The sequence below is a fragment of the Buteo buteo genome, chromosome 4, assembly GCF_964188355.1.
Source record: "Buteo buteo chromosome 4, bButBut1.hap1.1, whole genome shotgun sequence".
NCBI lineage: Eukaryota > Metazoa > Chordata > Aves > Accipitriformes > Accipitridae > Buteo > Buteo buteo.
The window spans coordinates 1,013,320-1,040,454 of NC_134174.1; the positions used below are offsets into that span (position 1 = coordinate 1,013,320).

General features: G+C 63.7%; 1 protein-coding gene across 1 annotated transcript in view; it reads left to right on the forward strand.

Annotated features, from left to right (window-relative positions):
- The window catches only part of SND1 (staphylococcal nuclease and tudor domain containing 1), a 127,676-nt gene that overhangs the window by 61,488 nt on the left and 39,053 nt on the right, over positions 1–27,135 (forward strand). Inside the window, exons 12-15 of the mRNA XM_075024491.1 lie at positions 837–937; positions 11,765–11,875; positions 17,208–17,280; positions 24,796–24,937. Of these exons, the coding sequence (XP_074880592.1) occupies positions 837–937; positions 11,765–11,875; positions 17,208–17,280; positions 24,796–24,937 (427 nt within the window). The remainder of the gene's footprint in view (positions 1–836; positions 938–11,764; positions 11,876–17,207; positions 17,281–24,795; positions 24,938–27,135) is intronic.

Below are 27,135 nucleotides of genomic sequence, written 5' to 3' on the forward strand. Positions count from 1 at the left end.
ATCTCCGCACCCGCCAGCTTGTCCCGAGCCCTGGTGCAGCGGGGGATGCAGTTACCCAGCAGAAGTTGCCCCCCGCCCCCAAGGTGGACCCCCGCTCGCTGAAGTGCACGAGTGCCGCGGCTGCCCCTGTCTGCGGGAGGACAGGAGCGGCGGCGGTGCTTGTCCCCGGCACGGCCGAGTGCCGGCCCGGCGATGCGGGTGGTGGTGGCGTGGGGACGGCGCACACGGGGACAGCGCGGCTCCGCGCTGGGTGCACGGCCGGGTTTCTAGGGTGCCCGAGGCTGCTCCCCGCCTTGCCAAAGCATTTTGCAAACCGGCCTCCGCGTCCCGGCGACGCTGATGCCAGCTGACAGCTACGGCTTAGCAGGGAGCTGTGCTCTCATCTACCTGCAGGTACAGCTGAGCTCTCCTACCGGAGGCCAAAATGCAATTACCCGTAAACCAGGAGGCATCGGGGCTGGCCGCACCGCTCGGGCTCCCTGCCGCAGCTCTCCGGCACGCGGGGAGCTCGCAGGGACGCCTGGCAGGAGCCGGGGTACACCCGGCAGCGCGGGTGCCCGTGCCAGGAACCCGGGGTGGCAGCTTGTCCTCCCTGGGGGGCTCCTGGTTTAACGTGCCCGGCCCTGGCTCGCACGCTGGTGTGTCAGATGTCGCTTGGCTGGCGGCACCCTCGGTGCCAGCAGCCGGCTGGCAAATCGCTCCTTTACCTGGGCAGGGGGAGGTGTAGGGGCTGGCTGGCCGACAGCAGGGATTTGGGGCAGGGGGAGGATGGGGGGGGGTACGGGAAGCCCCCGGGCTGGATGGCTCTGACCCCGGTGCCCGTCTGTCTTGTCTAGGTGAACGTGACGGTGGACTACATCCGACCAGCCAGCAGTGCCACCGAGACCGTGCCCGCTTTCTCCGAGCGCACGTGTGCCACCGTCTCCATCGGAGGAATGTAAGTGTGGCCCTGGGGAACCGGGCACAGCGCTCCTGCCTGGCGCTCGCCGGGGCTTCGCCGGGCTCTGCCACGCACCGTGGGGACGCCGGGGACGAAGGGTGGCTCATCCTCGCCGCGGGGCTGCGTGGTGCCGGCGGCTGGACGGCAGGAGCCCGCTGTCCCGCTCTGCCAGGGGCCCCACAGAGCTGCACCCCCTGCGCTTGCTGACCCCCAGCTCCGGCAATTTGGGGGTGCCAGGCTGGAGGACCCCCCCTCCACGAGCCAGCCGCCTCAGGGAGCAGCGTGGCCGGTGGGCTGCTTTGGAGGAACCGTCTCTCTCTGCTGTATGTCCCCGGGAGGTGTGTCCTTTGCCAAGGGACATCGCCTCCCCGTGACGCGGTGTGGTGGTGGGGGGCTCTGCTGGAGCAGCCCCCCCTCACCAGCCCTGCCCCCCGTTTCCGTGCCTGGGGCAGGTTCAGTGGCTTTCCTCCCCCAGGACACTGGGGTGCCAGGCTCCTTCGGCACGGCCCTACGGAGACTCGGTCGTGCTGGCAAGGCGTGCGTCCGGATGGCAGCAGCTCTGGGAACTGCGTAGGGATGATTTATCATAGGCCGTTCGGTTTCTTTCTTTTTTTTTTTTTTTCCCCGTAGCAGCTATTTTGGAAAGCAACCAAAGTGCTGCAGCGCTGCGCTTTTCTTCCCCTTAATCCAAGGTCTGGGAAAGCTGCGGAGCATCGCGCTGCCCAAACACAGCCCCGTGCTGCCTGGGAAGCTGGAAAGCTCCCTGTCGCCCCCCGCTCCGGTCTAATTAAGGCACTCGTGGAGTGACCTTCGGTGATGCTTGTGGGTTTAATATCCCAAGGGAGATCCAGCCCTGCCTGTGCCGGGGCTGGGGCTGCTCCGTGCTTGCTGCCGGCCCATGCCGGGATGCTGCTCCTGGGATGAAACCGCGGCAGCGGGAGCCTGAAGGGCTTTCCCGGGTGGAGATGCTGGGTGCAGTGGAGCCCAGCAGAGCAGCCCTGCTCTCCTGCGCTGCCTGCACCAGCTTTAAACCCACCCGGTTTATTCAGTGGTGCTTTAACCGCCTCTCTGGGGAGCTAATTCTCCAGCCTAGTGTGTATCGCCATGTTTTTGGGAGGGACAACCCAGCCACTGCATTTTTGGGGCTGTTTGTAGGAAGGTGAGGTCCTGGGTCATGGGCAGTGCGCCAGGAGGGGAGTGTGTGGTGCAAAACCCACTGGCCCTCTCCCCGTGGCCGGTGGCCGTGGTGCTGCCGGCCCCGAGAGACTCCCGGCAGCGCTTGTGCCGTGCCCAGCGCGGTGGAGGGGCAGGATTTCCCATCTCAGGAGCATCTCGCCGAGCGCTGCCGCCTGCTCTTAGCATCTCCAGCTGCAAATTGCTTTCAAATAGCTCCCGAGTCGCATCCCTGTTTCGGGAGGAAACCTGATGTGAATTTGCAGGGCTGCTGCTCACGTTGACTTCATTGCCGTAATCAGGCGTCAGCGGAGCGAGCCGAGCGAGCGCTGGGAGCTCGCGCCGGAGCGTCTCTCTGGCGTGCGAGCCTCCGGCGCACGGCACGGGGCAGCCCCTTGCTCCCGTCCGCCTGCGGCCCCGTCGCGGCAGTGCGCTCCGGTGCCGGGCCGTGGGCTCCTTCGGCTGCCGTGGTCCCGGCGAAAGCGTGGGCGTAACAGAGCGGGGTCTGTGCCGTCCGGCCCGTGCCGCGCTGGGGACGGAGCGCGGAAGAAAGCCTGGCTTGTCCGCCTGGCATCTGGGCTGGGCTGAGCCTGCTTGGCAGGCTGAGCACGCCGGCGGCTCGCTGGGGCGGGCGGCCCGGGCAGGGGGCTAACCCCTGCCTGGCTTTTGGAGCCTTCAGGTCCCTGATTCCTGCCTTGTTGCTCTTGGTGCAGGCAGGGCAGGCAGGGGGGAGCCCGGCCAGCCGTCCGCTGCACCCCTGGGGTGGCACCTCTCCCTCCCCGAGTGTGGCAGGAGGATAATGGCCACCCTTGGGGGAGGATGGATACCTACCCCCAGCGTCCCCTCTCCTCGGGGTGCTGGGTGGGTTTGCGGAGGGCAGATGCTGCTCTGGACCCCTGCCTCCCCTGCCCGGCATGCAGGCAGCCCCTGCTTCCAGCTCGAAGCACCATGAACTCAGCTTCACCTGCCCATACCCCTGCCCGTGTCCCTGCCTGACCCCGGGCTGCGGTGCCTGACTCGGTGTCTCCCGCAGACGGGCTCCGAGCTGGCAGCGCTGACTGCCCTCGCTGCGTCCATCGCGCTTCTCCCTTCCAGCTCCCCGGCATTTTCAGCTCGATCCCTGGCTGGAGAATGCCGGTGCCGCTGCCTGGCAAGGCTCTGCCCAATGCCCACGTGCCCTCCCCATCCCGCTCTGCCGGCGCCTGGTGCGCCGTGTGCCTTGTCAGCGTTTACCGCCGCTGCCGGCACTGCTGTTCCCGGCTCGTGTTTTCCTGCCGAGCACAGGTAGGGTCAGAGGTTTGTGCTCGGCTGTCACAACAAAGCCATGCTGACACGGAAAACAGGGCGAAGGGGCCGTGTCTGGCAGAGAAGGCAGCTGTCGGGACATCGGGAGCCCCGTGGTCACCTCCTGTGCCGGTCTGAGCTCACAGAGACAGCTCATCCCACCACGGGTGCTGTTGGGAGGGTGCTGGGCACCCCGGGCATGATTAATGCACCCGCAAAACGGTGGCAGAGGGATCCGGGGATGATGGCGCAGGTCTGCTGCAACCAGCAGGAGTGGGTGGACCTGAGGGCTCTGGGTTCACACCAGCCTTTGCTCTTTGGGAAGCCCGTGGCATCCCATAGCATCCCAGAATATCCCACGGCATCCCACAGCATCCTATGACATCCCACAGCATCCCATAGCATCCCAGAATATCCCACAGCATCCCACAGCATCCTATGACATCCCACAGCATCCCATAGCATCCCAGAATATCCCACAGCATCTGCAGCCTCCCACAGTATCCCATGGCATCCCACAGCATCCTGCAATGCCCCATAGCATCCTGCAATGCCCTGCAGCATCCCACAGCATCCTACAGCCCCCCATGACATGCCACAGCATCCCAGAATATCCCACAGCATCCCATGGCATCCTGCAACATCTCACAGTATCCCACAGCATCCTGCAGCATCCCACAGTATCCCATGGCATCCCACAGGATCCTGTGGCATCCCACAGCTTCCCGCAGCATCCCATCACGTCCCACAGCATGCCTGGGCACCCGGCAGCATCCAGTGGCTCGTGGGCAGCGGGCACAGCAGGTGCTGGCTGTGGGGCCGGGTGGGAGCCCCGGGGTGCCCGGCTGTGGGGCTCGGTGCTCCCCAGGTAGCTGCGAGAGCCCGGCTCCCTCCCGGGGAATGCGTCGGGATGCGGGAAGGGGATGCTGTCCCCAGCCCGCCAGCATGGCTGCAACGGGCGATGCGGGGCCGGCAGCTCCTGCAGCCCTGGGTCTTGCTGCCGTGGTCAGCGTGTCCTGCTCCCTCCTGTCCCCTCGCGTGACAGGCGGCTGCTAAATCGGATCGTCGGGAAGCGCTGGCTCTCCTCTGGCTGCCGGCAGCCCTGGCGGTGGCGTGGCAGGAGCCGGCCGCTGCTGCGGGGATGTCCCTCGGGGTGGTCCCGGACCCCCTTTGCCTGGATTTTCAGCTGGTTCGCCGGCAGAACCTGGCTGTCACTGTGCTGCAAGCAGCGAGGGGTCCCTGACCGACAGCCCTCCTGTTAGGGGGGCCGGGGGGCTGGATCCGTCCGATGCCCTGGCTGGGTCTCGGTCCAGGGGTCCCGTCTCCACAGCCCTTCCCCGGGGGCACTTAGAGGCTGCCACAGTGCAAATTGCACAAATTCTTGGAAGAAAAGGCTACTAAAAATCATTAAAAATAAATTTCAGGAAAGCCCTGAGCTATAAATCCGTGCGCGTGCGGGGGGATACTTGCCCTGCAGGCAGCGGGGCCGGGATGCTGCAGTTTGGGGCTCATTTGGCACAAAGGGTGAGTTTTGATGATGCCACCTCTGAGCATGGCAAGGGGGGCTCGTGGGGGGCTGGTTTTGCACTGCCAATCTATGCCAGGCACTGAGAGCCAGAGAGGTTTCGGTGCGTGAAAAAACTGATGAAAAACTTCCTTTTTGGATTTTTTGGGGGGGAAAACTGCAAAATGAGTTTCGGGGGGAGCGGGGAGGGCGGGGGGAGGCACTTGCAAATAGCCATTTTTCACTCCGCCGTTCTTTAAGTGGCAAAAACTGTATTTCACGGCCTAATAAGATTTTTTCCACAGCAAAGAGCTTTTCATCTGCGTTTTCATATTCCCATTCTTTAATCTGGGCTTAACTGGGGGATGCATCTTCCCTCTGCACAGCAGCTCCAGCTCCTCTCCCCAGATGCTTTTGTTTGAAGCCAGGGGGCTGCGGTTGCCTCCCCCCCCTCCCCGTGCAGGGGCTGTGGGGAGAGGAGCAGGGAGCAGGGCTGGAGCATGAGATCTAATTCACGGTCAGGAAATTTCTTCTTTAAGCTGTTATCCCTGCTCCCCTCTTCCTTGTCCTCCTTCTAGCAGCGGGAGGGGGATTGGTTCAGCTGCAACGCACCCATCACGGTGCTCCTGTCACTCTTCCCTGGGTGCCCAGCACCCAGTCGAGTGCCAGGATCAGCCCCCATGGGCAGGGCTGGGATTTCTGAGCCTTCAAAGCTCTAAACCTGGAAGGAATTCGGGGTCCTCCCAGGACTTGCATCCCTGGGGGGTTTTTTTTGCACCCAAGCAGCAGGATTTTGTGGCTGGGGGTGTTAGTGATGCTGGGATGCTGGCACGTCTCAGGATTTCGTGGCTGGGGTTGTTAGCGATGCTGGGATGCTGGCAGGGCTCTGGATTTCGTGGCTGGGGTTGTTGGTGATGCTGGGATGCTGGCAGGGCTCTGGATTTCGTGGCTGGGGTGGTTGGTGATGCTGGGATGCTGGCAGGGCTCTGGATTTCGTGGCTGGGGTTGTTGGTGATGCTGGGATGCTGGCAGGGCTCTGCAAGCTCCAGCAGCTGCTCTCAGAGCATCCAGCCTCTCCAGTGGCCCAGGGAGGGTGACAAGGGGACACTTTTTCACTCCTCTTCTCAGGAATGAAGTAGGAGCATCCAAGGAAGCTGCTCAGAGTTGGGATCAAAACACGGGAGTGCAAAGTGCTCCCGTGCACTGGTACAAAGCTCGGGAAAGGACCCGGCGAGCGACGGGGTGGAGGAGCCGGCGCGGGGGTGTTGCGCAGGTGACGGGGAGATAAATGCCCTTTGCAAAGCAAGAGGGATCAGTGGGAAGCTGGGGCACCGCTGGTGCTGGGCGATGCTGGTGGCCCCACTGCCAGCTCCACGCCGTCCCCGGGGCGGGCTGGCAGCCAAAAACCATGGGACGCGTGCTTTCCCCTCCACGAGGAAACCCAGCCTGGCTTTCCAGCGAGAGGGGCAGCTGCAAGCCCGGGGCGGCTTCGTCGCCAGACGTGCGGGGGGAGCCGACGGCGCGGCACAGGCGATTTACCCCCGCCGGGGTCTCGCGGGGCTGGAACCGGGACCGGCTGCCAGCACTTTGCTGTTCGCCGCGGAGCCGTGCGCGCAGCGAGCTACCTGCGTGGGCTGCGGTGCCAGGGTAAAGCTGGGCTCGCGCCCAGGAGCTGTGTAGGTTTTTGCAGCCCGAGCCTCTGGAAAGGGACCAGATTTTGCTGCTGCTTTGCAAGCTGCTCCCTCCTACGGGGAGGAGGTGTCTGCCGCCAGCCTCGGCCCTGAGGATGAGCTTTGCGAGGCTGCCGGTGGCTGGCTGAGGACTGGCAGAGCTCGCTGCCTGTCCCGGCGCTGGCAGGGACCCGGCTGGGCAGGGAGCTTGCGGCTGCAGGCTTGGGGACTCGGAGTTAAGCCCCTCGCACCCTTCAGCGGTGCAACCGTGTGCTGCCGTCCCCGACACCCCCCCGGCTTCGGTGCAATACGGTCAGTCCCGGGGAGGAGGTTTCTCCCCGGTGCTGTCGCTCCTGCGGGCAGGATGGTGCAGGAGGCGGCCGGACGCTGCGGTGTGCAGGGAAGGATTTGCTCCCAGTCACACTGGGGGTCCCCTGGGACCGAAATGCCTTCTGCGGGCACCAGTGTTGAGATGGTGCGAAGCAGCACCAGAGCTGGGTCTCCTGGTTGCACCGTGGGGTTGAAGGATGTTGTGCTCAGCACCGGCAAGGCACCGTCCCACAGTGCTGTTGCTGCAGAAGCTGCTGAGGACGGCACAGCCTCGGTGGATGGGGCTGAAGTGCTGCCGGGTTGGAAGGGCCGTGGGGAGCTCCCCGTCCTCCTCGGGGCTCTCTCCTCTCCCCAAAGCACTGGTGGCTGTTGCAGGCTGCAGCCGGGTCCGGGCTGAGCCGTTCCCCTCTTCTGAGACCGGCTCTTTCCCCCTGCCCGCAGCGGCCGAGCAGACCTAGCACCTTTCCAGCCTCCTCCTCAGCTCCATCCAGCCCCGTTGTTGCACGTTTGCTCGGGGCGAGCTCCTTGGCCGGATCAGAGCAAGCCGCCGGGTGGTTTCACTGCCGCTGGGTGCAGACCGGGGCGGTGGGAAGATCGCCTCGCCGGTGCTGCACGGCTGCCAGGGAACTGCAGGCAGCTGGCACCGACTGCCTGTCAAACCCAGGGGAGGAGGAGAAGCTCCCTCTCTTATCTCGCTGGCGCGTGCTGGAGCCGAGCTGCTTGTGCATGCACCGAGAAGGAGCTGGCATCCTTCGGAGAGCGGGGCTCGGCGTGTCAGGGGGACACGAGCACCGTGCCAGCCGGCTCCCGTGCCAAGGAGAGGCTCACGGAGCAGCCCGCGAGAGTTCGGAGAGATGCGGAGTAACCGATTCAACCCGCCTCTAGTCCCTCGCGATGGCTGGTCCGTGCTGGGGAAAGACTGCCGTGCTGCCGGGGAGCAGACGCGGTGGATGCGGGAGACCTCTGCGGCAGGCAAACCCCCCAGCCCGTTTGCTTTGGGGTGGCAGGTTTGATTAGAAATTGCACAGGTTTACATAAGGCTGCTTAAAACCCTCATCCTTGCAGAATTTAGCCAAACTTGGCAAATAAAGTCCCATCGGCGTTGCCCCGATACGCTCCTGTCTGCCCCGGTGAGGAGGGTGAGGGGTGGATGAAGGGGCAGAGCCCGGTGGCTCCGCCACTCACGGCAGGCATGGCTGTCCCTGATCAGAGGCTCAGCTAACCTGCTCCGAAATTAGGATTTGTTTCCTTCTTATCAGGCTGTGATATATGGCAGACTCACACAGAGCTCTGGTTGCAGAGGTGGTTTAACATTAGATTTTTAATGATCCCTTCATTAATCCCGGTATTCTGGGATTTAATGCTTGCTGCCCTTTGACCGATGGAAATGATGAAAACTTTGATTTCATGCATATTGGATACTTCTGGAGTCTAGTGCCAGGAATAGCTGCTTATCCGCTCTGAGCGGAGGGGATTAAAGCGCTGGGGGATGGGGCAGGTGTGGGCATGGACGGCTGGGGTGGGGAGGGGGATGCCACTGGGATGGGGAGGGGGATGCCACTGGGATGGGGAGCGGGATGCAGGGCTGCGATGGGGAGCAGGATGCAGGGCTCTGGGCTGGGGGGGTACATTGGGGAGGGGACTGATGGCCCTTGGGGGGACAGGTCCCGTGGGGTCTGTCCTCCCCCATCCTCGCTGCAGAGTGCAGCAGGGTGCAGGCAGGGCGCCCTCGCCCCACTGCTGGGGTGCAGGCACCTCCTCTCCTCCCCATCACCCCGCAAGGCACCTCCAACTCTGCCAAACCCGTTTGGGCTCTCAGGTTAACGAGGATGGAGGCAGGTCCTGGGGTCTCCCTGGCATCCCCCATGCCCTGATGGGGTTCCAGCCCAGACGGCTGAGGGCTGTGCCCGCTTGGGACTGCTGCAAGCGCTGCATCGTGCCGGGGAGCTGATGGCTCGCTCCAGGTTTGGCATTCCTGCAGGCAGGGGTGCCTGGGAGGGTTAGCCCCTGCTAACCGCACAGGGTTAGATAACCCCTCGTTAGGCTAATTCTCCTTCGCAGAGGGCACAGGGCTCTGCAGTGGAGCAGAACCATTCGCTGGGGCAACGGCTGGTGCCCAGTGCTGGAGCCATGCAGGGTCCCAGCACAGCTGCTTGGAGCAGGGAAACTGAGGCAGCCGAGCACTGCAGCATTCCCGCAAGCCCTGCGGCATTCCCGCAAGCCCTGCGGCTACCCGGCACCTCCTGTTTGCTCTCAGTCCTCGCCAGCCACAGGAACATCATCTCTGAAACCTTAATTGGAGCCGGGCTGCGGCAGAGCGGGAGCGGAGGCTCGGCGGGAGCAGCCCCCGGGGGAGGCGGTGTTGGAGGGGTCCCCCCGGCCGGGCACCTCCTGCACCGCGGCTGATGCTCGGTGGTGGCAGCAGTCGGGACTGGCACCTTTTGGGTCCAAATCGGTGGTTGTGCCAGGTGCCTCCATCCCTTCTTGCAGAGCCTGTTGGGGACCGAAAAACTCAGGGGGAACGTGGCCACCCTCCCTGTGCGCAGCCCCAGCCCGTCCCGGCTCCTTTAGGACCCAGCAGCGCGGTGGGAGCAAACGCTGGCAATTTTGCTTGTCTTATAAAAAGCCATAACCATGATATTGCTGAATAAATGAAGCCATCAAACAGAGGTGGCAACAAGATTACAACACTTCACGAGTGCTGGGGGCAGAATAAAATTGTCCGTTTAGCGAGCAGACGGAGCGCTTGCTAGCACAGTTGTTTCCTGGTGCTTTCCATGTCGGGTTTTAATCTCCTTTGCTCTTCCCAGATCCTGCCCCTCCACCCCGCTTGCTCCCTTCCCCAAAATAGGGTTGGGGTGATGGCTGGGGATAGAGCTGCTTGGCCGGTGGAGGGTGCAGAGCTGGGTGTCTCTTCCTCTGGAGGCTGCAAACTGGGGGGCCTGATGGGACCCCCCAGCCCAGATCCAGCCAGGCTTTGCATGAGCGTGGAAATCCCATTAGGGCTGCCTGCTCCCGAGCCCCGCGGGGGGGACATGGGACACGAAGGGGTGCCCCAGGCTGCCTGCCCGTGCTTGGGTGGGATGTCACCGTACGGGAAGGAGCCGTCCTGCCCAGGGCTGGTGGCCATTGCTCTCTGGGGCTTGTCCCCGTGGTGGGTCCCCAGGCTGGGGACCTGCTGCAGATCATGCTGCTCCAGGGGTGCAACTGCAGCTCCCCGACACGGATTTGGGATGGAGACAGCATTTCTGGGCGCAGCACCTGCTGAGCAGGACCAGGTGGGCAGCTCTCCCCAGCGTGCCCATCACCAGAGTCTCTGGCCTCAGGTTCGCTCGGGCATCTCCCCCAGTGCGTGTTAGGCAAAAGTCTCCCGGTGACGCGCGTCCCCACTCGTGCACCGAGTGATGCTCAGGGACGTGGGACGGTGCAGAGGCACGACGGTGAGTGGGGAGGGTGGTTGAGACGGGCTGCGGCTGCCCCCCGTGTCCTGCAGCTCCTCGACGTTTCGTCTTGGCCGCAGATGGCCGGGGGGCTGCAAACTCCGTCCTGGCGGGAGCTCGGCTGCTCATCCCGGCACAGGGGGGCCAGGTCACATTGTCCTCACCGGCAGAGCCGGGCTGGCACTGAGCTGCTGGAGAGGTCTGGACCTGCCAGCACCCTTCGGCGCAGGAGCCCACCGGGCGTCTCTTGCGGATTTGCGCATCGTTGGGGTGCTGCTGCCTCTCGCCTCCGAGTCACCCCCTTAGTCCACAGGGGACCAGGGCTGGTGTCCCCACAGCTCATCCCTAACAGGGTCACCTTTTGCCATCAGGCTGTGCCCCCCACCAGCTCCCGAGGCGCTGGGGACGCGGGGACGGAGCCTCGCACCCAGTTCTGCCCAGCCCCAAACCTTAACATCCCCCGTCGGGGCAGACGGCGGTGGCGGGGAGCCGCTGGGACGCCGCAGGTGCCACCAGCCCTGCGCTCGCCTCCCCCCGGCACAGCCTCCTGTTCGTGCCCAAAATAGCTGTAGGTGCTTATTCCTGGTTGCTTGGCATTTCGAGCGCTACCTCTGCAGCTGCCTCCTGCTGCAGCTTATTTCCTCGTTTACAAATCCTTTTTTTTCTTTTTTTTCCCCCTGCTCCGAGGCGAGACCTATTTTCAGCTCCCGGTGATGGCTCTGCCCTTCCCCCTTGCCAGGGCAGGGGGTGCTCCCGGGGCTTGCGAATGGATCAGGCCCCCCCTACACATACACATATATATATATATGCTTTTTTTTTTAAGTAGTGAATTAGCGGTCCATGCCCTGCCTGTGTAATTGGAGGAGAATTACAGATGCGCTCAGCGAAGTAGAATTTATGAATTTGTTTAAAGCAGCAGAGTGTAATGGCAGCCAATTTACCACACTGCCTCGGCACGCGGCGCCCGTTGGCAGCCGTCCCCCGAGCCCGGCCAGTGCCGACCTCCCCTCTCCGATGAGGGGATGGCAGGGATAAAAACGCAATAGGAAGGTAAAATCGAGGAGGAGGTTCCCATGGCCCAGGGGCGCTGACCCCTCTGGTTTTGGGGGGTGGTACAGAGGTTTTGGGGTGCTGCCGGGAGATCCCCCACCGTGGCAGCCCGGCTCCGGCACACTCAGGCAGGGACCCCTCGGCAGTGCCCAGAAGTCCCCGTTAATTGTGACCCGTTGCTCCAAGCACCTTCCCTTGGCCAGCGGCGTGAAACGGGGTGGGGGTCTCCTCTTCCACCCCCCGGCGGGTCTGACCCCCTCTGGTGCCAGGGTCCGGTGCGATGCACAGGGTCCGGCTATGGTGGGTGCCGGGACAGATGGACCCCTCCGCTCCCCCAAGCCGGTGCTGAGCCCCCCGCTCTTCTCTCTTGCAGCAACATCGCCGAGGCGTTGGTGAGCAAGGGCCTGGCCACCGTCATCCGCTACCGGCAAGACGACGACCAAAGATCCTCACACTACGACGAGCTCTTGGCTGCGGAGGCTCGGTGAGTGCCGTGCCGGGGTGCTGCCGCTCCCCCGGCCGCGGGGTGCCTGCGCTGCCTTTCAGGGTGTCTCGCAGGGGGGTGCAGAGCTGCACTGCATCCCCGCCGTGTCCCGGTCCATCCGTCCGTCCCCGCTGCTCGGGGTCGTCCTCCCACCCCGCATCCCTCCTGGCCGGGGCGAGCATCCTTTGCCCTCCGCAGGCAGTCCTGGCTCCGCGAGATCTCCAGCCCCCCCCTCACCCTAACCCCCCATCAGCCAAAATCGTCCCCAAACAGGACCCGGCTGCCTGTGCCACCCCCACCCCCTGCCCGATCTCCTCCACGCTGCCGGCGCTGCGCCGGTGCCGCAGAAGGGCTCGGCGTCGGCGCTGGCGGAGGGCCAGGCGCGCCGTGAGTCAGTGGGAAACATCGCGCCGCGCGGCGGGTTCTCCATCTTAATGCCGGCGCTGCCGGGAGGCAGCCGAAGGCAGATAACATTTGCAAAACGCCCGGGAGGTCGGTTGGGATCTCACGGCCCGTTGCGTACATCGCGTCGGGGTTCAAAGGGCCCCGCTCCGCTTCTCGGGGCGGCGAGCCCGGCAGAACGCTGCCGCAGCCTTCCTGCCCCGGCCTGTCTGCCGGAGAAGTAATTGCATTTAAACCCAGTGACGTCTGAGCCGATCCGAAGGACTCGAGACACATTCTGGCCTCCTGTAATTAGGTTGAGGTTATCGCGGTGAGAAAAATGCGTGTGGATGCGTCCCCGCGCCGCGTCCTCGGCGGAGGCGGCAGAAACGCTGATGCTGCCTTCTCCTCTGCCAGCTGGGAGGAGCGGGAAGGGCTGCGGTTTCTGCCTGACCGGGCAGCCCTGCCAGCTCCGCTGCCTGCCCGCGCCGCACGTGCAGGCAGGGATGCACCCGCGCGGGTTGTGTCGGCGCCCGCAGCCGGCTGGCACTTGTACGTCGCTGAGGGCATTGCAAAATGTTGCCTGCCGCGGGCAGCACCCTCCTTCCCGAGTCGCTCTCCTGGGGTGCGCGGTCCAGCTGTGCGTGGTCCAGATGTGCACACTTGACATTGCATGGTCCGGGCCTGCACGGTCCAGCTGTGCGTGGTCCAGGCACATGTGATCCAGCTGTGCACGGTCCAGGCGTGCACAGCCCAGGCACGTGTGATCCAGCTGTGCACAGTCCAGCTGTGCACAGTCCAGGCATGCGTGGCCCAGGCACATGTGTGATCCAGCTGTGCACAGTCCAGGCATGCACAGTCCAGCTGTGCACTGTCCAGGCGTGCACGGCCCAGGCACATGTGATCCAGCTGTGCACATTCCAGCTGTGCACTGTCCAGGCGTGCACGGCCCAGGCACATGTGATCCAGCTGTGCACAGTCCAGCTGTGCACGGCCCAGGCATGCACGGCCCAGGCACATGTGATCCAGCTGTGCACAGTCCAGCTGTGCACGGCCCAGGCATGCACGGCCCAGGCACATGTGATCCAGCTGTGCACAGTCCAGCTGTGCACGGCCCAGGCATGCACGGCCCAGGCACATGTGATCCAGCTGTGCACAGCCCAGGCATGCACGGCCCAGGCATGCACGGCCCAGGCACATGTGATCCAGCTGTGCACAGCCCAGGCATGCACGGCCCAGGCACATGTGATCCAGCTGTGCACATTCCAGCTGTGCACGGCCCAGGCATGCACGGCCCAGGCACATGTGATCCAGCTGTGCACAGTCCAGCTGTGCACGGCCCAGGCATGCACGGCCCAGGCACATGTGATCCAGCTGTGCACAGTCCAGCTGTGCACGGCCCAGGCATGCATGGCCCAGGCACATGTGATCCAGCTGTGCACAGCCCAGGCATGCACGGCCCAGGCACATGTGATCCAGCTGTGCACATTCCAGCTGTGCACGGCCCAGGCACGCAGGATCCAGCTCCCTGCAGGAGTTGATCACATCATTCAGCCCCGTGCCCCCTGCACCAGGGGCTGGGTCCCTGCCCCTCGTCTCCGCACGGAGAGCTGTGCCCGAGCCCTGCTGCCCTGCGGGGAGAAGCCCAACGGCAAGCGCGGAGCTGGCTGCACCCCGTCTGTCCCCGCGTCCTCGTCCCTCAGCCCGTCCTCCCCGATGGCTGCCTGGGCAAGGGCGATGGGTGCCCCTTTCCCCCTCTGGCTCGGCTCCCCTCCGGCTGAGCTGCCACCCCCCCAGCGGTTCCCCCCGCCATCCGCCACCGCCGCCGTTCTCGTGCCCCCAGCGGGCGCTGGCCCGGCTCTGGCTGCACCGGAGGCGGTGGCACGGCTGGGCCCAGCGGGGCGGTGGGATTTCGGCTCCTCCTCGGCAGCAACTTTGGCAGCAGCTGACGGCGCTGTGCCGACAGCCGGGGAGAGCAGCTTTGAGGGGGTTGCGGCGTGGTTTCTGCCAGCCCCGCTGTGCAAGACTGTGCTCAGTTTTGCTGCGAGCCTCTCGCTTTTGAGGGGGAAGGTTGATAAATGGGCTCTCGAGCTCCCTTTCCCCGCTCCCAGCCCCGCGTGGCGTGGGATTGGCGGCCGGCAGATTGCTTGGGGCCTCATTGCCGAGTGACGGAGATGTGCCTTTTAGAAAGCGGATGTGCCTGGCATTAAATCAGCATCTCGGAGCGCTCCGGTGTGGGCGATCCTCCAGCCGGGTACTGGGATACCCAGGGCTGGATGTGGCGGATCGAGCCTGCAGCCGCGCTCCCGGCTTGGGGTGGGGGGTTGAGCTCAGGTGTTCCGAATATTGGGATGCTTGGATGTCCCCGCTCGCTGCCAGGCGCGGGGCTGCCGTTCGGCCCTAAGAGCTGCCGCCCTTGCCCATGGTGGAGGGGGTCGTGCCGGTGGCAGAGGCGGCTTGTCCGTGCCATTAGCCGTGGCACGCCCCGGTTTGGTGGTTGTGCCGCCTCGGGGCTGGCTGCCTCCATCCCACCGGGCAAAGGAGCTGGTGGTTCTGGAGTGATGCCGGGGGCAGAAACAGGCTCCCGAGGGGAACAGGAGATTTGGAGCAAGACTGGGGTGCAGGACCTGGAGCTCTGGGTGAAGAGGGCCTTGGAGTGGTTTGGGTGATCGCTGCTTGGGGTTTGCAAAATCCCTTTAACCTGCCCAGCTCTGCAGCAAAGGCTGGAGTGAGGTCTCCTCGGACCGAGCTGTCGGTGCCTGCTCCGTGGGGTATTTTAGAAAGGGGCTGATTAGTTTTCCCATCCCACCAGGTTTTCCTGGAGCGGCTGTATGCCCTCTCTTTCCAGCAAGGGGCTGCGCCAGGACCACACGCCGATGCTGTGCCGCCCTGCCAGCCTGCTGCGGGCAAGGCTGCCTGCTTCAGCCCTGGGCTCTGCCAGCATCCCTGCCTGCCCCAGCCTTGCAGGGCAAGGTGCCTTTTCCTACTGACATGGTGCAAGGATAAGCATCCCTGGCAGCCCTTGCTCTGCCTTCCAGCCTGCCGGGTGTTACAGCACTTGTTTAACTTTGTCTTGCTTCTGAACCTGGGGAAAGAGCTGTTTTCCTGAAAAAAAAAGATATTTCTGGCCAAGCCACTTATCCCCGGGTGCAGTGTTGAGCGGGGAGGGGCATCTCAAAAGGAGGGTGAGGGAGAAAGAAGAAATCCTTTTGCTGATTTAACAGGTTGGCTTCTTCCAGGCAGCTCCTCGAATGATCCAGCTCAGCAAATTGATTGCTGTACAAAGCCTCGGTAGGGGCTTTGAATTTTTCCCCTTGTATTTTTATTATCATCACGGTCCACTCTGAACAGATTCATGCCTATTGCCTGGGAGCAGCTGTTAGGCTTGAAAAATGAGGAGCTTTCATTTCCAGCCTGCTGCAGGAGCCTGAGGACCAGCAGCCTGGGCCCTGCCCGTGGGGAAGGGGTGAATCTGGGGGACCGCGGGGCGCAGCGGCTTGTTGCTTGAATTAGAGGAGCATCTCATAGCATGGGGACGAAAGGTGGAGAGAGGAGGTTGAAGTCCTGCTGGCCACCCTCCCGTTGCAGAGGGACATCCTTCGGCACTTGGGGACAGGGGACCAACGCTGATAAAGCAGGGCTGGCTTTGCTGGGGAAGTCCCCGGCTCCGGGCATCCTTTGGGATGAGCCGAAGTCTCCACCTAGCCCGGATGCGGGCGCTGGCAAGCCCGAGCCAGTGGTGCAGCATCCTCTGGGAGATGCGGGGCAGGCACTTGGTTTCCAGCCCCGCTTGGGCTGCTGGATTCACCACCATGCTGCTGACAGGCTAAAAAAAAAAAACCCAACTCAAAAAACATGGAGCAGTGGGCTCACGAGCAGCCTTGGGAGCTCGCCCCGGCTGCGCCAAGCACGGTCACCCTCGGCACGGCACAGGCAGGGCGGCAGCGGGCAGCAGCTCCCCACTCGCTTCTGCTCTGCGCCGGTAACACCTGGAAAATAAGCTTGGCCTTTGGAAGCTGGAAAAGGACAAACCTGTCAGGGGAAGGAGCTCTAATGAATGTGTGGTGCCCTTTCACCCGCCGTTGCCGGCCTTTGCCGCGCAGGCAGCTTGGCTGAGGGTAGCGCTGCCTCCGCTCCCTCCCGCACCCGGCAATAAGCCAGCCCGGCCGTGAACTGCATGAAAACCAAATAAATCTGCCGCCGGGTTGCCGGTGCGGCTGCCCTTGCTGTCCAGCCACCGAGGCGAGAAGCCCGATGCCGGGGCAGCGTGCACCCCGATTCACCCCGTGCCGCTTGGCTGCGGGTGCCGGGGATTGAGGACCGGCAGCGCCGCGGTCCCAGGGCTCTGCCGGCGAGCGGTGTCGCTAATCCCCTCCACAGCCACGTCCAGAGGTTGCTCCCATGCCGGTGCTGCACCCTCCTCCCCGGGTACAGCCGGCATGGCAGCCGGCATCCGAGCTGGCTCGGCACCGTGCTGCAGAACCGGGTCCGCATCAGGTCTGGGGCACCCACTCATTTTTCAGCCATGAATTGCCTTCCATGTGTGGTATTGCTTCGCTCAGGCTCCTTATCGTCTCTATATTATTTTAACCTGGAAGGAACTTATTTCCATGAGAATTGGAGCCTTCGCCACGTATTTTGCATTTAAAATGCTTCATGTGATTAAGCGCTGAACGAAACAGGTATTAAATTTTGCATCTTGCCGGGGCACTCGCCTTCCTGTTGATCCCTCCCTTTGTGCGGGGAACAAAGCGATTTTATTTGGTAACGGGGACAAGTGGTCCCTCTGATCAGGTATGTGCTGAGCTCAGGTGAGCCGCCAAAGGCCGGTAATTGGGATTAGCAGGCTAACGAGCCGGCCGGTCTCTCAATGGGTGGGCGCGGGGGGCAACGCCGGCCCTTCCAGCTGCCGCAGCGGGCGCTGACGGCTCGTGCCACCTCTCTTTTGCAGGGCTATCAAGAACGGCAAAGGGCTGCACAGCAAGAAGGAGGTGCCGATCCACCGAGTGGCCGACATCTCTGGGGTAAGGACCTTGCGGCGCGGGTTGCGGCTGCGCCGGCTATGCCACGTGCGAGGTTGTTTGCTGGGATGGGGTGTGTGGAGCAGAGCCGGAGAGGGGCTGGGTGCCGGCGCTCCCGCACGGGCCGTGGTTCCGCTCATTGCAGATGGGATGTGTGGGAATTCTGCAGGCACGGCCGCTGCCCGCCGGCTCTGCCGGAGGAGCCGGGACATCTGGCTGGGGATGGCACGAGGGAGTCTGTCAGCCCGTCCTCCTCCTCCTCTGGGGCTGGTGGTCCCCCAAGTGCCCTGCAGAAGCTGTCTGCCACCCGTGATGCACCCCAAAGGGGTGAAATGAGATTTCTCCTGGGGGTTTCTCTTCTCTGGGGGGGCAGCGGGGAGGTCTCACCACGTGCCTCGTGCTGGCATCACCCCAAGCATCGGCGATGAAGGGGACCCCATGGTGCCACAGAGTTTCGCCATGCAGGGCTCACGCAGCCGTGCCGGATACATTCATAAACCGGCAGAGAGGGGCTGTGTCCGTGCCTCTGTCCTGGGTTTGATGCCCCAGCTCTCGAGAAGGTCCTTCATGTCCTTGCAGAGACAGAGCTCTGTCCTGGGCACCCCAATTCCTGCCCGCCCAAGCCTCCTGCCCTGCTTTTAATTGCTGGGGTCCGCAGTGGTGTCCGCTGCTTGTACGAGATGGAGATTTCTCGTCCTCCTGGGGTCCCTGCCCGTGCCGGCACCCACTCCCGGGGACACCCCTGCGGCAGAGCTGCCGGCTCCCTGGGGCTCAGCTGCCTTTTAGGCTTTTAAAAAACACATGCTGGTTCAATTGTCTGCAAAGAGTGAGACGAACCAGCGGCGGTGGGATGCAGGGACGTCCCTGCGCTGAGCCCCCCCAGCCCTGCTCCCGGCAGGGTCCTCGCGCTGGGGCCGTGCTGCCGCCGGGATCGTTAGGAGCCCCCGTAACTCAATCAGGGCAGCGAGCAAAAGGGTTGGAGTCGGATGGGAGAGGGAGGGCCCCCGCAAACAAAATTAGGCTAATACATCACCGCTTTTATGAAGATTTGTTAATCTTTTTTAATCTTTAATAGTTTTCTGTAAATTGATCCCGGCCTTAGTTAGCCGCGTGTCAGCAGTTGTGCGGCGTGATGAATGCGGGCGTGCGCCGAGCTGACAGCGGGTGCTTTACCACTGCCAAAATAATTCCATGTGAATTAGCGTCAGCGTGCTCCTCCCGCTGCCTGGGCACGTGCCAAGATGGGCAAGCACCCATTCCCTGGGTCCCATGGCGTTCGGCACGGCGGGAGGGCGTGCGTCATGATTCCCCGGGCTCTGCTCTTTCTCCCAGCCATCGGTCCCGGCTCCCCGGCACCAAACTGGAGTCCCTCCGGTGCTGTGCCGAGACGGGAGGCACGAGCCAGGCAGGGCTGGGGAAATTGGGGTGCCGGTGACCCCAAGAGCAGGACTTGCCGGCGATGCGGGGGCAGTGAGCCACCGGGCAGAGGTGGCTGTGCGTGGCGTGGCACAGTGTCCACCCATCCCCTCCCAGCCACGGCGCCGCAGCCCCCGTGCCGCTGCCAAACCCGCTTGGTGCAATGCGTGGAACAGCAGCGCTCAGCCCCGGCGCCCCAGGATGTGGGTGCCTGTCAAGGCACCGTCGGTCCCGGGTGCTGTGGCGGGGTGTCCAGGACCGGTGCTGTGCCATTGCACAGGACCCATGCAGCGGTTTCGGCTGGGGCTGGGCACGAGGAATGGCAGGAGGAGGAACGTCAGCTCTCCCGCTCCGCAGCCGGGCAGCATCCGAGGCGGAGGGCTCAGTCCCCCTGCGTGCTGCCAGCTGCGGCACCGGTTTGCCCGGCAGAGAGCGAGCGGCATTGCTGCTGAGCTCCATGTCGCTCTGGGAAGGGGGCACCGGCGATGGAGTGGCTCGTGTGGCATTGCCCTGGGTCCCTGGGCCGCTGGAGATGTCCCTGTCCCTGGGATCTTCCGCACCCGATGCTCCTGCGATTTTGTCCGGCTGTGCCCGTCAGCCTTCCCCGGCGTGGCATCTCCCCTTGCCGTGGCACTCCGGGGGGAAACGGCGTTGGGAAAACACGGGCTTTGGGGCTGTTTCGCCTTTCAGATTGCAGTGACAGGGCGGACACAGGACCCTCGGTGCCACCCACACCTCGGTCCCTGACCCTGACCCGTGCTGGTGCATCCCATGGGGTGGCTTTGGCGCATCCCCTGCCCATGGATGTCAACCTGTGCTGTGCACCGGCACAGCACCATCACTGTGTCCTTGTCCCTGAGTCGTCATCTCTGTTCCCACCCAGTCGAGCTGCCAGTCCCCAGCTTTGCCTTACCCTGCTTCCTCGTTCCCAAGCATCCCAGCTGGCTTGGCGACCAGGATGCAGAAGTCAGGGAATTAGCTCAAACACAGGATTCAGCCCGCTTTTCCCAGCTCCAGCGCAGCCTCCTGTCCTCCCGCCCTGGCTCCTGCTGGGAAATGCCACTTTCCCATGGTTCAGGCCATCCGATGGCTGCTGCCCTGGTGTCCCAGGAGCATCCTGCTCCTCTCCAACACCCCAAGCTCTCCCCAGTCCCATCCCCATCCTCGCCCTGCCCGCAGGAAGGCATTCCCTGCCTGCTGGGAGCTGCAAAGGCAAGCAGCCTCCCTTCTCATAGACCTGCGATGCTGCAGGCAAGAAAAATCCGCCCCCCAAAAATAGAGAAAAAGCAAAGAGGGAAGTGCAGCAGCAATACAAATCCACGTTAGCTCGCTTCTCCCATTAGCGTGCTCTCCGGCACGAGAGCACAGGCAAGCGCACGGCAGCCCGGCCGCCGGAAAGCCTCCTGTCCTTGTGAAAAGTCCTTGAATAATTTTGCATAATTGGCAGAGCTTCACATAAAAGTGGAGTTAGGATGATTTTTTTTTTTTCCTTGCTGTATTAATGCATAATTTTCCTTCAATTCCCAGCTAATTAAACACTGGCAATGTTAAAATAATAGCAACGGGGGTGATACCACCTGGGCAGGAGGTGCAGGCAGGGAGCAGACCCAGCAGCACCCTGATGGGACGCCCCGGTCTGTTGCGAAGGGGGGAGCCCCAAAAGGGCATGAGATGGGGGTGCCTGGGGGGGTTGCATCCCCCGAGGTGGTCGGATGAAGTAGGGCAGGTGGGAAGTGCCTCTTTCTCCCCAGGGACAGTGAGAGCAGCCTGAGCTGCCAGCTCCGTGCCAGGGGACAAATCCTGCCAACGCAGAAGGTGGGAGCCAAGGCTCGGCACAGCCAGGATGGGGAAGGGGAGACGCCAGCTCAGTGGAGAACCCCCACTTCTCTTCCCTGTCTGAATTTATCCGGTGAAGCCTCCCAGCCGCCGGCGAGCGCTCCCCCGCATCCCGCAGATCCGAGAGCCTCTGTCACCGTGTCCCTGTGCAGACACGTCCGATGACGTCCCCTCGACGGGATACACCGGGCAAGCTGGGAGCATCCCGACCTGGCACCCGCTCCTGCACCCACCCACCGTGGAGCCGGCGCTCTGCCGCGCTCCTGGTGCCATGGCCTCTCCGGAGGCCGCCGGGCCAGCTCCTGCAGCGGGATCGGTGCGGGTTGGGGGCTGTTTGCCCATCGAGGCTGCTCCTGGGGCAGTTGGGACTTTGCTGTCCCGTGCCGAGCCGGAGGAGCGTGGGGTTGCCGGCCCTGGAGAGCAGATCCAGGGGAAGCAGGTCCGGGAGCTCCTCGTCTCCATCCCCTCCGATCCGCAGCGCCCGTGTCTGGCTGTCCCCGAGGCACCTGCTGGGTCCCTCCCAGAGCTGGGGACTGCGGCGTGGGATGCTCGGCTCGTTCCTCCCACCGCAGAAGCCCTGGAGCAGGAGCGGGAGCCGGCCCCGGCGGTGAAGGACGTCTGTGCGTGTCCTTCAGCACGAAGCCAAAAGCTGGACGCAGCGGCACCGCCGACTTACCTGGGCGGCTGTGAGCTCTCTGCACCAGCAGCCACCCGTCCCTAAGGCCACCGGCCGTGTGGTCACACACGTGTGTGCCGGGCTGGCACGGCGGCTCAGACCCGTGCCGGGGAGCCAGAGCCGCTGCGAGCACTCCCCAAAACTCGCTCCCAGAAATCGCTCCGGGTGCCGGCACAGGCATCCCCTCCATCACCATCTGCTCGCCGCGCTCCTTCCACATCCCGCCGGCTGCTCGGCACCGCAGGCCCCGGCCCCTCGGCGGGCGATGCCGGGCACGTGCCATCCCGGGGGAACCCAACCGGCTGGGCTCGGGATGGGGCTGCAGCGCGGCGCTCGCCGCTGCTGGGAAGAGATGCAGGAGCTTCTGCGAGGTCTGCACGGGGACGGGGACAGGGACAAGACCGACTCCGTGGCGGCAGACCTGGGATGCACACGGTGAGCGTCGGTGCTGCGGCTTGTCCCGCTGCTCCGGTCAGAGGAGGACGGCAGGAGGGGAAACGCCTCGGTGGGGGCGAAGGATGCACTTGGGGGGTCCCGTATCCCCAGCGTTAAACGCTGCAGACCGGCGTCTGAGCCTGACCTCTCACTGCTCCCGCGGTCTCCGTTTCGGCAGGCACTGTCCACTTGCCATGCGCCACGGGGCGGCCACCAAACACCCTGTGGGGTCTGGGTCAGCCCCGGTGGTGGCTGCGAGGCCGTGCCCATTTCGGGGAGGGTCCAAGGGGTCAGACCCCCAGCGCCTGAATCACATCCAGCTTTTCCTGGCACCCGCGGTGAGCAGGAGACCCATGTGCCCACCTGCGTGGTGGATTTGGCATTGCCCACACCCAGGAGCAAGGGCGCTTTGGCAGGCAAGGCAGCAAGAAAGGCACGAAGCAACCCGGAGCATCCTCCCAGCAGCACGGCTCCCCTCTGCCTTAATGCCCAAATACCCAAATAAACCTGCCCTAAGAGGGACGTCGGGGACCGAGTGGAAATCCGTCCCCCCCGTGCCAGCCTGCCGGCATGCCTTGCCGTGCAGGAATCGCCGCTCTCCACTTATTATTCCATAGTACCGGTGGGTGCTGGCACGTCTCTGCCCCTCTTGCGGAAGAGCTGCTTTGTGTTGTGCGAATCCCGGTGGATTTTTAAGGTCATTCTCCAGCACGTTCAAATGCCGCCGCCTCCTTTCAATGCTGATGGCAGCCGGCTCGCAGGGCTGATCTTCAGCACCGAGCTCTTCCTCCCTGCCTCCACCACCCGCTCGGGGCAGCCGGGGAGTTGGGGGGTTCCCCGATCACCCACTTTTGGGCCGGAGCAGGGAAGCCCACCCCACGGTGGGCTCCTTCCTGCAGCTCTTTTTTTTTTTTTTTTTTTCCCTTCAGCTAATCAAATCGTGACTGTATAGAGATTACCACTAATTAGTAGCCTTCATTAGCGGCTCCCATTTTAGATTTGCATATGTTAGACCTAAGTGGTTAACGTCGGGTAATGTGGTTTTTCTTTGCGTGCAGATTGCACTTACATGTGTTGTATTAACTTCTTGACTGCACATCTGCTAAAAAAACCTCCCTGGGCGTGTTTTGTGCATGTGGCGGCGAGCGATCCGGCACCGAGTGTGGCAGGGAGGGATGCAGCAGAATTTTGGGGGGTCTTCATCTGCCAGCCATGTCCTGGCTGGGGTCTGGGGGGGGTCAGGTTTGCCTGGGACCCCTTCGTGGCTGGACAGGGGGGGTTCCTGCAGCGGAGGGAGCCGGGACGTCAGCACGAAGGTGCTGCTGGAGGTCGCGCCGCTGGGTGGGCACGCTGCCGCCCCGAGCCTCGCGGCATCCCCCGGGCACCGGGAGGAAGATGCTGAAGCACCGGCGTGGCGGGTGACGGTGTCCTTTCCCGTGCCGAAGCCGGAGGATGGCAGTTCTGGCACTCGGAGACCGCCGAGATCGGCGCCCGCTTGATGCGTGGAGCGGCTCCAGGTTGCAGACCGGCAGCACCTGCGGCCACCGCGGCACGGGCCGGCTCTGTGCGACCGGCGGCTTCGGGTCACGCGCGTGAGCAAGCGAGCAGCCCCTCGCTGCACGGACGCGGGTTAAAATGGGGATGCGCCCAAACACCGGGCCCCTTGCTTTTGCCATTCTGCGAGCTGCTCGTGCTGCCGGCACCGAACCGATACCTGCCGGAGGTGTGGGCAGAGCTGCAGGCAGAGCTGCAGGCAGAGCTTCGTGCCTCCTGCTCCTTCAGCTCCCGGTGTTTGTGCCGCTGCTCCCCCATTCCCGGAGGGGCACGGAGATTTGCCTCTTCCGCCGCTGCCATCTTACAGCCTGCTCTGGAAGCAGCTCCGTCTCCTCTGCCAGCAGATGCCAGCGCCTTCCCCCTCCCGCCCTGGCTCCCAGCCTCTGCTCCAGAGATTTACAGCCGCCCCCGCTCGCCTGCCTTCCCCGCCTGAGCCCCTTCCCTCCCCACGCCGCTGCCTTTCCGTCGCTGGCGGGTTGCGTTTAATAAAAGTTATTAAGCCCTGCTCCGGCCCCGGCCACGGACCAGCTCCTGCCTCCATCCCTGCTCGGGAGAGCCGGCTCCAGGTCGCACCGAGAGGTGCCTGGTTCTGGCCGTGGCGCGCTCCCTTCTCTCCGCAGCTCATTTTTCTAAATTAAGGCCAGAGCGAGATAAAAAGCCACCTGGCTGCCTTTTATTTTGGGAGCTGCCTTTTTTTTTTTTTTTTTTTTGCCTTCCTTCCTTGGGTGAATAAATTGCGAGCTTGCAACACAGAGCCTCTTGCCTCCGGGACAGGCGGCATGCAGAGATGCCGAAGCCGGCCGCCGCGCCAGTGGGCTGAGATGGGGCTGAGATGGCCGCTGGCGTCTGCGGTTCCCCGGCTGTGCCGTGCAGAGGGGTTTTGGCCCGTTCGGCCGATGGCGGCAGCGGGCCGGTGCTCAGCGTTGGTTCTGCCGGCTCGTAGGTGCTGCACCGGTCCCTTGCAGAGACGGCGATGCTCGCGGCGGTGCCGCTGGCTGGGCGTGCGGGGAGGCACGCACCGCTCTGCGCCGGGGGACCCCGACACCCCCCTCACCAGCCCCGGCCTCCCGAGCTACTTGGCAGCTCATTAAGTTTTCATTAACGAACGTGCCTGAATTGATGCCTGAATTTATACGCAGCGACTTGCTGCTGGCAAGGGAGCGGGCCGCACGCGGAGGGGGTTTCCCAGGAAAGGGGACTCATGGGCTGCTCCGTTATGGAGAGGAGGGATGGGGCAGGATCTGGCCTGCCTGCTCCTGCCTGCTCCTGCCTGCTCCTGCCTGCACCCAGGGCAGCCGTCCCTGCGCTGGAGCAGTCGGAGCTTGCGCCCCGGAGCCGTGGGTGCAGGCGTGGGGTGCACGGTCCATCCCGACCTGGGAGAGGTCGGATCCTTGCCCGCATCCTGCATCCCTTCCCAGCCGGCACGGGGCAGGCGAGGCCGATGCGGGCACTGAGCCCGCGGCAAGGAGCGGCCGCTGCCCCCACCCCCGGGGACTTTGGGGTGCTGGCGGGTCCCCGCACATCGAGGGGGGACAGTGGATGCCCCTGGCACACCGCACCCCCTGTCCTGACCCCCTCTCCCCCGTTTCTCCCTCTCCCAGGACACCCAGAAAGCGAAGCAGTTCCTGCCCTTCCTGCAGCGTGCCGGCCGCTCCGAGGCCGTGGTGGAGTACGTCTTCAGCGGCTCCCGGCTGAAGCTTTTCATGCCAAAGGAAACCTGCCTCATCACCTTCCTGCTCGCAGGTGAGCCCACGCCACCTCCGGCCGGGTGCAGGATCGGGCCCCTGCCGGTGCCTGGCTTGACGGGGGGGATGGTCCTCGGAGGGGGTTCACCGAGCTGGGGAGCACTAATTGGGGGTGACCAGAGGGTTCAGATGCTGCCGGGGGCTGTTGGTGCCACTCCTGGGATGGGGTCTGGGAAGGATGCTCTCCTCCACCAAAACTGGGGAGCAGGCGGCAAACCCCAGGAGCAGGACTGCAGGAGCGGGACCCCCGGAACGGGGACGAGCGCGAGCGGCTCGGCTGATGGAGGTGCCAGCGGGCGCTTCACCCCAGGGGCTTACCCGTGCACCGGGAGGAGGGTGCGCACCCCTGCGTGCACACAGCGGTTGTTTTGGGAGGTCCTACAAAAACTGAAGAATTCCCCCCGCTAAACCAATCCCACTTGCGGTGTGTAATTCAGCCAAGGCTTCGCCTCGGAGCAGAGCGCGGCAGGAGCATCGGGTGAACCCCGGGTGTTTGAAGGTGCCACCTTCTAGGCTGGCACCGGGACGGGCAGGCAGTGACCTGTGCCAGGGTGTCCTCCCGGCAGAGCACCGGGACGGGGAAGCCCGTTGCCGGTGAGAGCGGCGGCTCGCAGAGCCTCCGCCGGTGCTGCCGGATCCCTCGATGGGAGAGGATGTGGGGCGGCTCATCTCACTCCTGTTTCTATGGCAATAACCGTGTATAAAGGATGACCCTGAACGCCGATCGTTCACAACTTGGTTATGAAAAATTCAATAAGCATATAAATAGATCTTATATGGGGATAAAAACACCGAGGTTTCCGTAAGCAGCAGCTCTCACCGCTCCCACCGAAGGAATATTTATCCTGGGGGGGAGCGTGGGGGCCGGGATGGAGTCTGGAAGTCTTCGACCGTCCCTTTGTTCCCGGAGACGGAGATCGGCGCCTGCGCTGGCAAAACCAGCGTGCGGCGCAGGAACGGCTACCTGCCCGCGCTGCCTGTGCCCGCTCACCCCGGACCTGCCCTTCGCCGTCCCCCGGGGCCACCGGCACCCAGGCTGGGGAGCGCCGAGGGCTTTGGGGAGCGGGAAGGACCGCGCCAGGTCCCGGTGATGCTCCGGGAGCGCGGCTCAAACCGCTGACCCAGGGTGACCGGGAATGACACCACAGTCCCCCCTCGTCCCCCGCTCTCTCTGGCGAGTAAACCCTTGCCCCTTGCGCCCCAGAGCCCTTTCCCATTGCACCCAAAGGTGCAGATCCCTGCCTGTCCCCTGTCTGCCTGAGCTCCGCGTGCCGGCGGACCACTCGGTCCATCTGCCTGCTCCTCATGGTCTGTAGGACGTGGCCAGCCTGGCCAGGGACCCCCGGTCCCACCGGTGACCGTCACCGTCACCCTCCAGTGACCAAACCTTCCCAGAGTGATGCTCTCGCCCGAGGACAGCCCGTCCCCATGGCCGGCCGGAGCACGAGCATCCCCAGCCCTGCTCCAGGCTGGCTCCTGCCGTGTGGGAAGTGTGTCCTAAACCTGTCCTTCTCCGCGTGCTTGTGCATATAAATAGTCACACAGTCTTATTTATAATTAACCATTCTTAAAGTCAGCTGCAAAAGACAGGGAAACGAGACTCCCCCTTGCCTGCGACTGAGACATTAAAATTTTAAGAAGCGATAAAACTCCCACGTGCTTGGGAGGAGGAATTTAGATATATTTAAATATTTCTGGTTTAGAAGGCTGCTGCTGGGTTCGGCCGTGTTTTGTACGTGGAAATCTTGCCGGCTCCTCTGAACGCTCCCTGCGAGAGGAGTGGGTAGCAGAGCACCATCCCGGCAGGTCTGGCATCGTCCCTGGGTCCCGCTGGCACGCTCGGAGATGCTCTCCCCAATTTCGGGTCCTGCGTTTGGCTGTGGCTGGGGTGGGATTTGCTTCGCTCCCGGTGGTTGAGTGGCCATTTCATGGGAGTGGGGAAGGAGCAGTCACCGTTCCCAGTGCTCATGGCAGCGACCTGGTGTGCCCCATCCTCTTCCTCACCGGCAAGATGCCCACGGCCGATGCTCCAGCTGGGGACGTGCACCTCAGGTCCCACGGGACCGCCACGGGATCGGCAGCGATTAATCCCCTTCCCATGGTGGGATGAACAGATTCCCGCTGTCCCTCTCCGGGGAACGACAGTTAAATACACCCGTCCCTGCCGGTGACGGCGGTTCCCAGCGGCTCACGGCG